At 34.8% G+C, this 13,868-nt stretch overlaps 1 protein-coding gene across 3 annotated transcripts in view; it reads right to left on the bottom strand.

The window, feature by feature from the left end:
- The window catches only part of LOC139151860 (spermatogenesis-associated protein 20-like), a 119,539-nt gene that overhangs the window by 89,340 nt on the left and 16,331 nt on the right, over window positions 1–13,868 (bottom strand). For all 3 annotated transcript variants that reach the window (XM_070724889.1, XM_070724887.1, XM_070724888.1), the window contains 5 exons: window positions 12,906–13,060; window positions 11,203–11,346; window positions 10,204–10,399; window positions 8,132–8,262; window positions 1,191–1,295 (listed from right to left, as the gene is read on the bottom strand). In XM_070724889.1, the coding sequence (XP_070580990.1) occupies window positions 1,191–1,295; window positions 8,132–8,262; window positions 10,204–10,399; window positions 11,203–11,346; window positions 12,906–13,060 (731 nt within the window). The remainder of the gene's footprint in view (window positions 1–1,190; window positions 1,296–8,131; window positions 8,263–10,203; window positions 10,400–11,202; window positions 11,347–12,905; window positions 13,061–13,868) is intronic.

A 13,868-nucleotide genomic window follows, 5' to 3' on the forward strand; every position in this document is an offset into this window, starting at 1 on the left:
TGCAAATTTATTCATGAATATTGATACAGTATGCAAATAGACAAGTTACTATCAACAGAGATGAGTTACTATCAACAGAGAATACTACTGTCCAAAATCATGATGTACAGATTCAGGTTAAAAAATACAGACAATCTCAATGTGATGACAAAATCTAATTTAAAATAAATGCACTAGAGCTTTTCTCCACAAATTTGAACCTAGAAAATAACAATCTTTGTTCCATTCTTGTTTTTCTCAATTCCATGTAAAGTCCGGATGAACAAAAATAGGAGGAAAAACATCAACAAGGACAAGAAGCAAAATACATTTTGGCCTTTCTATTGTATTAATTGAAGTAATGTGATAAAAGAGTCTATCATTCCTTTTGTACCAAGACGAAATTGATGTAAACACTACAGCTTGAAATGATGTGCCACTGTATAAGGGGAACCTTGGTAACACATAGCAACAGGAACAACTTGACACGCATGACAGCATATATAAGAAGATAACAGCAGTTTAAAATTAATTGTCAGCCTTAACGTTTGCTTCTTTGTTTTCAGTAAATAAATTTCAAAAGTTTTTAACTTTTTTCTCTTTTCCTTTTTAACATTGTACATTGTAAAGCTGTACACCAAGTGAAGGAGAAAAATTTAGATATTTTACTTGGCTTTCCTCATTACTTTTGGTTTTAAATTGATTTACAAGACACGTTTGGCAAGAGCGAGGATAAATGGAGAGAGCATTTTGCATTAATTACCTGTAACCTAGGGAGTCATAATGGTAAGAGGGGTTATAGTAAACAGCATGAGGCCCAAGGAAAACTCCTTTTTGTTGGTACCCAAAGGTATGCGTCAACTTATCTTTACCTATGCCAAATTTTAATTGACATGTATTTTCTTATGGATTGTTTTGCAATGTGGTGTTAATAGACATCAAATCAGGTCCAATAATCATTATCATTCAAGGTAACTATGAAATTTGCCAGGTCCAAGGAACATATCGAAGATGACAAAGGCAATGTGGTCATCTTGAACCACGAAATAGTGGTGGTACCGGGTGTCCGGAATGGGTAAGCGTACCCTGCCAGCTAGCCATCAGATATCAGAAGAATACCTCTATCAACTTGTCTTCACTGACTTTTGTTCAGTAGACAATCACACATTTGAAATTCCCAATTTTTTGTATGATTTCAAACTCTTCCTCACCTGGTATGCATTTGCATAGCTGACAGCCAACTGTGCCTGGTCATACAACATCTTCTCAAAGTGTGGCACATGCCAGTATCTGTCTGTGGAGTATCTATGGAAGCCCTACAGTGTAAACACAAATAAAATATCACATAATGCAAACATAAACAACTTATTGGACATGTTGAAGCTGAACCCACCATTCAACATGGATGACTTGAAGTAAGTCTGAGGAAGACAACTGAAGAAAATACTTGTAAGAAATCTTCAGTGGGCTTACATCTATTTGAACTGAGTTACTATTATAGAAGGCAGCCGTGGTTTGTTCATATTGTTAAACAGTAATAAGATAGACTGCAATTCCCAATGCAATGCTTATTGACCAAATAGCATAAGTAGAAATGCTTGTATATTGATTTCTTCATCATTGAACAAGTTCAATGACTTATGTTATCACCAACTGCAATCCTGAACAGTCATGAGTGATTACTGGTAAAAATAGATCTTGTCTTTTTGTTTGGTTATGGTTATGGTTATTTCTTAAAATATTGGATTTTTCAATTTCAAATTATAAATTATGTGTGATTATGGAATAGAAACTGGGCAAACAAAATTTGACCTGGTATCCACACTATCAACAAGGATACACATACAGATTTGCAAATTGAGAGCCACACTTTTGCATGTAACTTGACCAACCTGATGATTTTTCAGTAATACATTCACTGAACAAGGTCATCATCTGATGTTGAATTCATCATTTGATGAAGTAAGTGACAAAAAATCTCTGCAGCCAAATAAAAGCTAATAAGCTGCTTGATCAATTAATAAATCAATTTATCGATAAGGTGAGCTATAAAACCATTAAATGTTGATTGCAACACTGTAAAGTTTGCAGCTGACTTGCAGCGTGTTTGCAAGGTTATCTCTGATTGGTCGATTGTCACTATTCACAGCAACTTAGGAAGTTTATTTGTATTATTCGATTATAACGGTAAGATTCTGCCAACCAATTGGATAACAGCTTACAAATCGTTGCAAGTCAGCCCAAAGTTTGACTGTACAGAGAGAAGAGGCACAAAGAGTTCTTTCTGCATTGGTAAAGTCAGCATAACTGAAGAACACTGGACCAGTCATAGTATTAATCAATGCTTGTCTGGGGGTACCTTTCATCAAGAATACATACAAAGACACCCCTAGGATAGTGTTGAATTGCTCTATATCTTAGCATGGGTACACTGTTCTCAACTCTTGCCTTTCTTTGATATCAGATGTTGCCACTTTACAGGCTCTTATCTAAATGTTCCAAATGGCAAGTACTTAACAAAACTACAGAGTAGATATTTAAAGAATTGTAGAACCAAACAACACAACAATATCGTGACTTGTGGGTGGAGTTAACACAGTTTTTAAAATGTAACAAATATGTATAAACATCAACAAGACCATAGCAACAAAGGGAAGGCCTATGATTACTATGGTGGTTTCCAATATTTGCTCTCTTCATGTTGAAACTCATTAAAATTTCATCTCACAGATTACTTTGGTCAGCGCTGAGGTGTCAAAAGACCATTACATTCCCAGTGCTAAGCACCAAGCTCTTAAAATCCGAGGAAAAGCTGACATCCACTGCATTTCAATTCAAGTGACGTAGTCCTGTGCACATCAGATCATATGGGTAGACAGCCGTTTAGAATTGCAACCATGTACCCAGTACAGGCACTCAGAGTGATTGGCTGGGGCTGAGATAAAATTTGACGATCAGTTCCATATTGCTAATGGCTGATGACGTCTGTTTTGAGTTAAATAAATTGCCAAGGCATTGGTTTATGTAATTGAAGGCCTGTCTGCAATGAACTTTTTATAGAATCTTTCTTAGGATAACTTTGCAGACAATATTCTTAGCTCCACATCAATATCACAGAGACTTGGAATACAAAATAGGTTTATGCAGATACCACTACAAAATATTGCAACATGAATAAGATATGGGAATTTCAGTTTCAGGGATATTAAAATTTCCTATTAACAAAATTACACCTGATATAAATATTACAATATGTAAAATTGCGATAAACCATTCATAAAATTTATCCGGCAGTTTCATTTCCCCAAACTATACTGGTAAAAAAATCTTACTAGAAATACCGTATGGCTTGGTATATTTTAAGAGGCAAACACGTCCGTAAATCACATGTGATTTTGCCATTAGCATATGCTTGTTGATTTCTCCAGATAAGAAACCTGGTAGATTGCCAACACAAGACAGTAATGACGTATTTATTCGTCTCAAGGACTGTTTCTCAGACTGCCTCATTTTCAATGCGAGGCAAGACCTTGCACGCTGATTCATTCATTTCAAATGACCACAAACAAACATGCAATACATGAATTTCTAGACAATATTCAGAATCTCTTTTCAGTTGGAATAGGCCATGCATGAAATTCAGATAATGGATTGACACAATATAGTTAGGCAAGTAACGCATGGTGCCTTTGCTGATGCACTGTTCAGTATATTCAGTGACTGTAGTGCAATGTAGACTACATGAATTGTTGGAAAATGTGAATTTAAAGCTAAATACAGAAGCACACAACAAACTACCAATAAATTAACTGTGTGTGTTTAGTATATAAAATTACATAATTAAGCTATACCTGTGTATATTAATATATGTATATTGTAAACAGTATATTCACTTGCCTACATATGTATATACACACTGATATAAATGTACAGTGAGACACATGCTGGTATATTTAAAATGTTTTGTTGAGGAAACTGCATGCATATCACCGTCAAATTTGTGATAAAATTTACTTGATATTCCACAAGGTTGATCTACCAACTTTACAATACTATGGTATATCATAAATTGACAGACAACTTTAATTTGGTGATAATGTACTGACGCACTGTATTGCTAGGTTATGTCATCTATTGATTCAAGATATGAAACTGGGCCCCCATTTTCCCCTCATTGTTTTGAGTGAGACAGGTGAATGTCTTCTGAAAGCACGCTGTTTCTCTTACCCTTTCACCACCATGGTTTGGCCCAAACCCATTGTTATCAGTGGTGATTGTGGACCTGTTTACAGGGTATTGGGGTGAACAGATTAAAAAAACATAGGGCCAAAGTCCCTGAAGCTACTATAGACATGGATACAAAATTAAGTATTTCCTTACTGTATGAAATTATCTCACTAAGGTCATCCTACGGACAAGTAACTAAATATTAAAGCTGTCTGACCAGCGGTTTTGAAAGAACAAGCAACTCAACAGTTGACAGAGCTCTGTTGAGTTATGTAGAGAATAACCTTTTGTGACACATGTATTGATGAAGAAGGTGGATATCTTTGATTAACATTGTGAGTTCTGTTTAATAAGTTGAGACTGTACATACTCAGAGAAAGCACACTGAAGAGACAAAGGTTTGAAACTTAAGAAGTTCAAGGTCATCAAAAGCATTATAAGGAATCATGTTACACTTTCATTGCACTGTTTACACAGATTGCATAATTGCTATAAATAGCACATGAGGAATCTTATACAGCCCAGCTTTACCATAAAAACCCTATCACTTTGACCACTCTTATATTTTTTTCCTCAAAAAGTAATTTTATTTTATCCTTACCAAGTCAACCATAAATGGAAATTAGAACTTTCTCTATCTCTATCTCTATCGACTATTTTGAGCAATTTCTTTTAGATAACATACAGGGCACAATAAATGACGGTTCAGAATATGTCAAAGTTGGGATTCAGGAAAGTTGCCTTTACATGTTTTATCCTCCAAGATGGTAAGCATTTCACTATGAACTGTCAAAAAAAGTTGAACTTTCTGATAATTCTACACTAAAATTATTTTGGCTTTGATGATTTCCTAATTAATTCAATTATTTAAAATCATATTAATTATTTTTTTCTGGGTGAATTGATAGGGTTTATACAGTACAAGAATTACATAAAATGTAAGTCAAATTTTGACCAAAAATGACAAAAAAATTCCTTAAAAATACAGATTTGCATATTTCATCACAATTTGAACAAGTCTAAGTTTGGTTACCCCTAGGGACCTGTATACCAAATAACAAAGCTGTCTGACCAGCGGTTATGAAGAAGAAGATTTTTTACCAAAAACACCTTTTTTGGCATTAATTTGCCTATTTTCAACAATATCAAAAAATTAAAAAAAATAGTTTCTCAAAATCATATTTTTCATCTACACAACAAATATCAAATCAGTAAGTACTGCGGTTCTCAAGATATTTGAGTGGACGGACGCCTCACAAACGGACATACATACATACATACATACATACATACATACATACATACATACATACATACAGACTGACAAAGGACGCCGGACGGATACCCATCACAATAGCTTCTATAGACTATAGTCTATAGTAGCTAAAAACCAATGGAATGATGAAAAACTTCCATTTATTTTTCAGTTTGTAGACCAGAGATAATGATTCTGAAGTTTTATTTCCCATGAACACTTGCAATTTCATGGCAAACTGTCAGGCTTTTGGTATATTTGTTTTTTCCATGCCACAAAAATTTCATGGTCCATCTTTATAATTCCATTTTTCAAGTTCTATTTTCATACAACAATTCACTTTCTTTGACGCGTTTTCAAAGTATCAATCTTACTGAAATAAATACTGTATACGACTCAGTCAGCTTGATCAAGATGAATACTTTATGCTTGTTCAATTAGCATGTATTAATATGACGTTACTTGAGCAGTACAGAACATAATAGAGACTAAAGATTTTTAATGTTACATTATCCTGCATATACAAGATTTATGACTGATATTATGAAGTTTAAAATTTTAAAATTTATCTTTCAGACATTAGGAAAGATATATTAATGTTTAAGAACTCCCCTATATCCATTAGTATAAGAACTTTCCTCAATAAGTGAAATGAAATCATAAATCTTAACTTGTCAGTCTGGAAGCTTTTTACAAAGTACACATTAACCGCTCAATGACTACTTTACAGCTAATTACATGAAGCATTAATGACCTAAATTTCACTAATTGAGTGAAGCTGGTCCATGTATTTCCTTCTAACTGGTGATTTTGAACTTCAAAAAAATGAATTGTTATTGGTCATGGTGTTAATAAGGGGACACTATGGATGAAAACGCCACTCCCTCCCCCCACCCCCTCTCTATCATTCAAGGCGTTTGGTGGTATTTCAGTGTGACAGTTACAAATGGCAACTTCTGAAAAATACCTTTTTAGTTCTGTGACGTACAGGGTAAATTAGTACAACTACACCTTAAATCAACGGCTGATTTGGTCACGGTCATGACGGTAATATATTAAGAGGTATCTTTTTGTAAGTTGCTGTTCGGAAAATTGTTAGAGTCTGGATATTTGGTGATTAACATAATGGAAAACAGCCATTTCTATATGTAAATATGACTTGATTATTGTTCAAAATGTAAAGGTGAACATCCGTCCTCATTTCTGTAAATTAATGATCAACTTTGCAAACATACTTCCAACGTGCCAATTAAAATTTCTTGGATAAAATAAATTGCATATCAATGCAGGTAATGTTTTCCAGGATTCTGAAGGGTATTCAGGTTACACTGACTCGGCGGGACAAGGTCACTCATTTCTCCTGAAGTTTCCCAAGTCAAGAAGCAAAAAGGAAATACCTTGAAATTAATCATGAATTTAAAGGGCATAGTTCAGGCGTCAGACTGTCTTGCCAGGAAATTTACTTACTAGATTACAATTTCAATGGAAAACAAAAGGCTATGACACCTTCATAATCCTCTTATAGACTACAACAAACTCAATCCCTGGGATCGATTCCCCTACCTTTAAAACTGACACTGTCGCATGATAATTATTAGCATTGAACATGAAACTGTACTGTTTATTTACCAATATTTCTAGCCTGACTGACTGACTAGACTATGCAGTTTTGCCTCATTTGCATCATATCCGAAATACTGTATACAACAAAATTCTATTTTGAGTATAGACCATCAGATCTTTGTAGGAGGTGGACAGGATGCTGACTTGCAATTTATTTTTCAAAATATGTCAAAAATTTCACAATTTTTTTCCAGACTTTGTATAGGATGCATACTATTTTTTTTCAAAATTTACACACACTTCCCAGCTGATGTTCATGCAAACATTTTTCCATTTTTAAAATCAACATGGTTGCAAGAAGCTTTTCTTATCAGACTGTTACACCAATTTTTTCCTTTTTAAGTAGTTATAGTCCATTTATTTTCAATTTTCAGACTGGAGGTTAGTTTTGTAAGCGACTGCTTTAGTATATTTCAAACAGTTACGCAACACAAATGAACTCTCGAGTGGCGCACAAATTGAAAAAAATAATTTCTGGAAATATTGTCTGAAATAACCATTGACACCTTATGATATGCCATCACTGGTTCAAACTTTAATTACCATAAAAAAATTACTGCAAAGTCGAAGTAATAATTTGTAGAAATACGTAGAACATAGGACTGCAGAAATACATAGAACACAGGAATTTTGTAGAATGGTGTAAAACTTTCTCTTCATAGAACTCATGAAGATCACATGAAGATCCAAATTCCTTCCCATAAAAAAGAGGCTGAGTTTTCTTTGGCAAATAAAATGCCAACTATGCAAATAACAAACTATCCATTTCATAAAATATTTTCCAATTAGTCATTTATTCAGTTTGTTTGTATCTAATGAACTATTTATAACTGTCTATTTATGATGAAGTATTTGTGATGAAATAATCAGCTACTTATAATTAACACCATAAATTTTTCCAAGTCGACTGTTTACTTTATCTTGTTCAGGTTTCACCAAAAGTCTGATTGATAACATGTATTTATATAATGGAAGATAAATTGATCAATATTTAGTAACATTCGTTGAATACATGGAATGTTGTAATTACCGTATGTCTTGTATTACCTGTGCTATGTGATCATAGACTCCGCCCTTTGCCATCATTCTCAGTGTGTGTAATGTCATCGTTAGAGCGTTCTTGCCTGTCTCTGTGTCGGGATCCTTCGCATTGAGATGGAAGAGGAAACTGAAGTTCACTGAAAACAACAAATCAGGAGGAAGAGTCAGACTTGCAGTCTGAGAACTTTAACCTGTCCATCCCTATTTCTCTATATAGAGGTCCAATGTGACCTCACAAAACAATGTGATTAGGCCAAACCACAACATTACACAGGTTACATGGAGAGTACATGTATGATGATCAGGGTTGCAGTTCTTGAATTTCAAATTATTGCACAAAATAAACAGGTAATACTTAGTAAACACAAAATTCATACTGATGCACACAGTACATAGTTCTTGATCATATGAACAAAGGCATGTACAGAAGTGTATAAAGCTATACATTTGTGACATAAATCACCCTGATGGCTGATTTTCCCTGGTATTTGTATGGTCAGGAGTTCAAATGTGTTTTGAAACTTGTCCGAAATTTATGTTCTAATCTCACTTTGATTCCCTACCCAGTTGAATATTTGAAATATTTACAGAAAATTTGTTTCATAATTTATAACATAATCTTGTTTACTTTCATTTGCATTTTTTTCTGAGATGCAATTGAACGGTAACGGGAAAACTGGAACTCTAAAAGATGGTGAATATTTTAAAATCTAACAATTAGGTATTTGTAAATGTTGTTCTCTGTAGACTGTGTGGCAAAACTTATAACGCTCAGTTGGTTAAAGATTATACTCTAACTGTTAACACAGACTTTAGAGTGAGAACTGCAGATTTGAAGAGCACCATGCCCAGCCTTCTTCTAGCATAAATCTATGCTTGTCTCAAGGTGTCTTTCATGGTGAAAATAAACAAAAACATACCCCATAAAATGATGTTAAAATGTATTATGGTTTAGCACTGGCCCAGTATACCGCACTCTTACTGAAACTGATTGTACAGCTGACCATTGTCTCTCCACTACGTGATGGAGGGACTGTGAGCTGACTTTGAGGTGAGCAAGAGCAAAGAAACTATACTGGAAGGATAATTATTTCAACTGTGAACAGTCATGCAGAAATGGACAAGAATACATGTGAGTTCAAAAAGATTGAATTATGGGCAGAATTTTTACAATTTTTCAAAAAACATAGTTTTTGCTCCTATGGAGTCATCATCATTATCAACAAGTGTTTTAATGTCACAGTATTTACAGAGCAAGTAAAATTTTCTCGTCTTCTGATTGATAGTGATATTCTATTGTGTAAATGTTTAGGAACTGTAAATCAAGAGTGTGTTGGCTGATGGGGGAACAGCATTTCTAGATGACATTTCTGTTCTGGATCACCGGAGCTTCCATGATGCATGTACATTGGGGTGAGGTTGTTACATGCAATCTGGCACATGTCAATTTTACAACAGGGAAGTACTGAAGCATAAATTATTACTGTAGAGGTGAAATGCTTGCCAGATTGGGTTTATACTTTCCGTCTTGGCATGGCATTTTGATGATCTCCAATTTGGAGTAAAACCACTGATCCATAACAGCTATACCGGATGAAATTTGCTCTGTATCTTTTTTATCAACATCACCTAGCTCCTTTCCGTTCACTGAAATTCACCTGGGTGAAAAACTTCAGCCTTTTCACATACACCTACGATGCCTATTGAAAATATTTTGCTGCAAAGCTTTCAAAACTTCTGTGTCAAATGTACAACATTGTGCTCTCTTTTAATTACAAAAATGTGACAAATAATGTTGATCGGAAAAGTTAAAGTCAGGACTTGACTCAAATACTGTACCAAATAGAAGTAATTATCAAAAATATATGAAGCAGTTTTAGGTAAGTTAGTTTAAAAATGGAAATTTAGTATTTCTGTCACTCATATTATCCATGATGAATTATCCTGATGAACTATTTTTGTATTTATGTTTGCATATATGAAATTTTTGAAAGACACTCATTTTCTAGAGATGCTTTCACACAGATACTCATTAATTCTACAACACCTGCACAACACACTTTGTTACTTGGTAGTACCTGGTTGTGGAAATTTTGGCGCTTGTCCAAAACCACCGTACTGCTTATCGTACGACTCCTCAAGCTGTTCGTAGCATTTTTTCACAGCTTCTGCTCCAGGAAGGTTTTTGTCAGCCAGAGTGAGCGCCGTGTTCTCGGTCAACGCATCAATGATCATTGTTCCCTGCTTGCTCACCACTTCATGTTGCTCCTCCCACTGGAAAAACAAAACCAACATTCATGATCTCCTGTGTCTGGCTCACATGTCAGACAATTCACAATGTTGTCTATTTCTGTCGTCATCAATCGACATCTCTGATATCTATGTCTTTTCTTGAGGTTTTGTCACTATCATGACAGATCTTGATGTAAACCATACATCTAAGCAGACTGATATTAAACCTCTGATAAAGTTTTCTTGTCATACAACTTCAGATGAGTGATTCAAAACTCCCCTGACAGCAGACTTACAGAATACAAATTTCATCACAACACGATACATGCGTATCTCAACATATCTTAGCAGCAGGTACAGGGGAATCTAATGACTCTGATGTCAACCATAGTTTTAATATTGAAATATTTTACCAGAAAGGAAACCAAAGTTGATAAAAGAGACATTCCATTTCATATTGCCTTTTCTTGAAAATACAGGTTATCAATCTTAAATGCTACGTGTTGTCTTTTCAAAGTATGAAATAACGGTTAGTGGTGGAAAAAATATCTTGATTTGAGGAATAACAGCCTTTGGAATTACATAAAATTACATTTACATTAAAGAAAGTAAAACTCCTGAGCTAAAACTATCAAAGGTGGTGCTTTTCACTGTTGAAACGTAGTGTCAAAACTGTCAAAATAGGATTACTTTTTCTGCATTTTGTTAATATTCTAATCAGTTTGGAATTTAATTATCTTAGGGGTTTGTAATTTGCTGAACAAATAGATGAATACTAATAAATCTTTCTCTCCAAGGATCCTGTCATTGGAAATATTGTGGTAGGGCAATATAAATGAATTTACCATTTTGGCAACCCGCTGCAAGAGTGTCGGAAACCCTGGCACACCAGCCTGTTCATCCGGTGGGAAATATGTTCCTCCAACGACAGGTTTTAAATCTGGTGTAATCCACACATTCATTGGCCATCCGATACCACCTCTTGTAGACTGTCAAAAAAAAATGTTAAAAAAATAGTTCCTCTTGAAGGAACATATATGCAATAAAAGCAATGCTGAAAACATTAACCTGGTCACTCCTGATTCCTTGTAAACAGGTCCACACTTGCCATCGATAACAAAAGGTTTGGGCCAAACCATGGCAGTGACAGGTTAGAACAAAAAGAACTCGAGGGACTGAGGAGGATGGACCTGGGAAGTAGAACAAATTTGTGGAGGAGAGAAACAACAGTTCAAAGTTCATTTGATCATGCAGCTGTCAATATTTACTGGTATATTACACCTTGGAGATAATACATTGGGTTATTCAACCAGTATTAGATTGGTATCTCTGTGGTTATATCAGTGTAGCATGTTCTGTGTAAGTCCCATTACCTAACAGGTGCCACCAGTCTTGTGGCAAACTTAGGGCATCCTATTATCAGCAGTGTTACATTGCTAAATAAATGTAAAATCAATGACGCCAAAGAATTGTCTGTCTGTGTCACTCTTAAACCGATACCTTGGCAGAACTCATAGCCTGGCTGCACTTAAATGTTTACATATGACACCGCAAACAAAGTGTACTTTCTTGACCTTTGTGTTTGTTACAACAATAACAATGTGTTGCATCACAAGGCTGAGAAGAGATGAACTTCGCCCAGAAATATATCAGGTAACCTGCCTCACTCTTTGCAATCAGAGCTTGGACGGGAACCAAATTTGTAAAGTATGAATTTGATCAAAATAATCATCAGATTGAGATTCCAAAATTTGTCACATGTATGTCTTAAACCATCCACCTCCAACCTCAATTACAATTTAGCGCATTCTCATGTCATTAGTTTATGAATAAATGTATAAAATGTGGCATTTTTAAAATACAACTCAAGAATATACACAACTATACATAAAATGACAGATTACCAAACGTATTGACCTTCTATTGATTGACAAATGTACTTCATGAATGTATTAACAATGGAATGGCCATGCTAAGCAGCATCGCTTCACCGGATCGGTATGTCAATAGAAATTTCACTCTCTACTTAACCATGTAATCACTTACAAGAGTGTGACTTCATCAATTTTTAAAAAGAAAATCTCCTTAGTAATTGTCCTGAAGAGTAAAAGCCTGTTGCCATAACTCAGTAAGCTACTTCAGAGGAAAAACCAAAGACTTTATCAATGCAGACTTGAGTTCCATTATCCCATGAGTCCACAAAGCTACTGTTTGCTATTGCTCTCTGGGCTGCCTGGAGGATTATACACTTCTGATAATTTGTATGTCAATCAAACTGCATTATGTAAATGAGAAAGTTGTGGGACCAATCATGTGTGATGTAACAATTGACGTTGAGGTGCCGCATTTCTTTATCAGGTACTAAGTGTGTTTTCCAATATTTAAATAAATAGAGATTGTTGCTTTAGGGAATATTTTGAAAGAGACAAGCATTTATCTTAAAACTTTACACATAAAATCGTTGCATTTCTGCGACAGCTTTCAGATGCACAATTTTCGAATATGATTGTTCAAGGAATTATAAATTGTACACAAACTTTATACAAACCTGGATGAAAGTCATATAGATTTTATCAACATCAGGCCTTTCTTCCCTGTCCACTTTCACTGATACAAAGTTGTCGTTCAATATTTTACCAGTTTCTGGATTGTCAAAAGACTCTGAGGCCATCACATGACACCAGTGACAGGTGGAATAACCAACTGAATGAATAACAATAAAATAGTAATCCATGTTAGAGTTGAAAGAACGATCACCAATTTTCTGACTTTCACTTTTTTAGATTCAAAAATGAAATTTCATAAGTTTTCCTCGATGATTGCAGACATAATGCTTCTTTTACAATAAAAAAGAGGTTTTGCATTTTCATGAAATCATCAAAAAAGTAAATTTTATGACAGCATCAAAGGCAAGTACAATGAAATACAAATGATATAACATTGGAAGACGGACTTTAAACCCTGTCTTGAATTCTCTTCAAGCTTCCCTACAATCCTTAAACCTTTCATGAAATCTTCTTTCAAAGAAATTTGGAGCTGATTTCTCCAAACTGAAAAAGCTAACATCACAATTAAATGAGCATAATAGTTCTGAAAACTTTCCTTCACTGTTTTGAATGACTAAATACATGCTGTCGTATACCACAGAATACATTGGGAAATTTTTGTTTCTGAGAATGTATCCCTTGGTAACACCCCTCCTTTAGCAATGTTTACACTTGAAATTATAGTAACAGAAGGTAAAAGTGGTTTTACTCGGAGAGACAACCAGAATGATACGTTTCTTTCGGGGGGGGGGGGGGGGGGGGAGATGAAAGATCCAGCATACCACTTACAACGCCATTTTAGCTTTAATGTTGAAAAAAAAAGAATTTTCTTGGGTTTTGCTTAAAAGAGCAGAGAGATTGATGCACTATCCATTCGCCGTTTTACACAAACGTAAGTAAGCCAAAGTTGTTTTTACAAACACTCATCCCCTGTGAATGTTTACATAAGACTTAAGAGATGTCTT

Source organism: Ptychodera flava, chromosome 15 (genome assembly GCF_041260155.1).
Source record: "Ptychodera flava strain L36383 chromosome 15, AS_Pfla_20210202, whole genome shotgun sequence".
NCBI lineage: Eukaryota > Metazoa > Hemichordata > Enteropneusta > Ptychoderidae > Ptychodera > Ptychodera flava.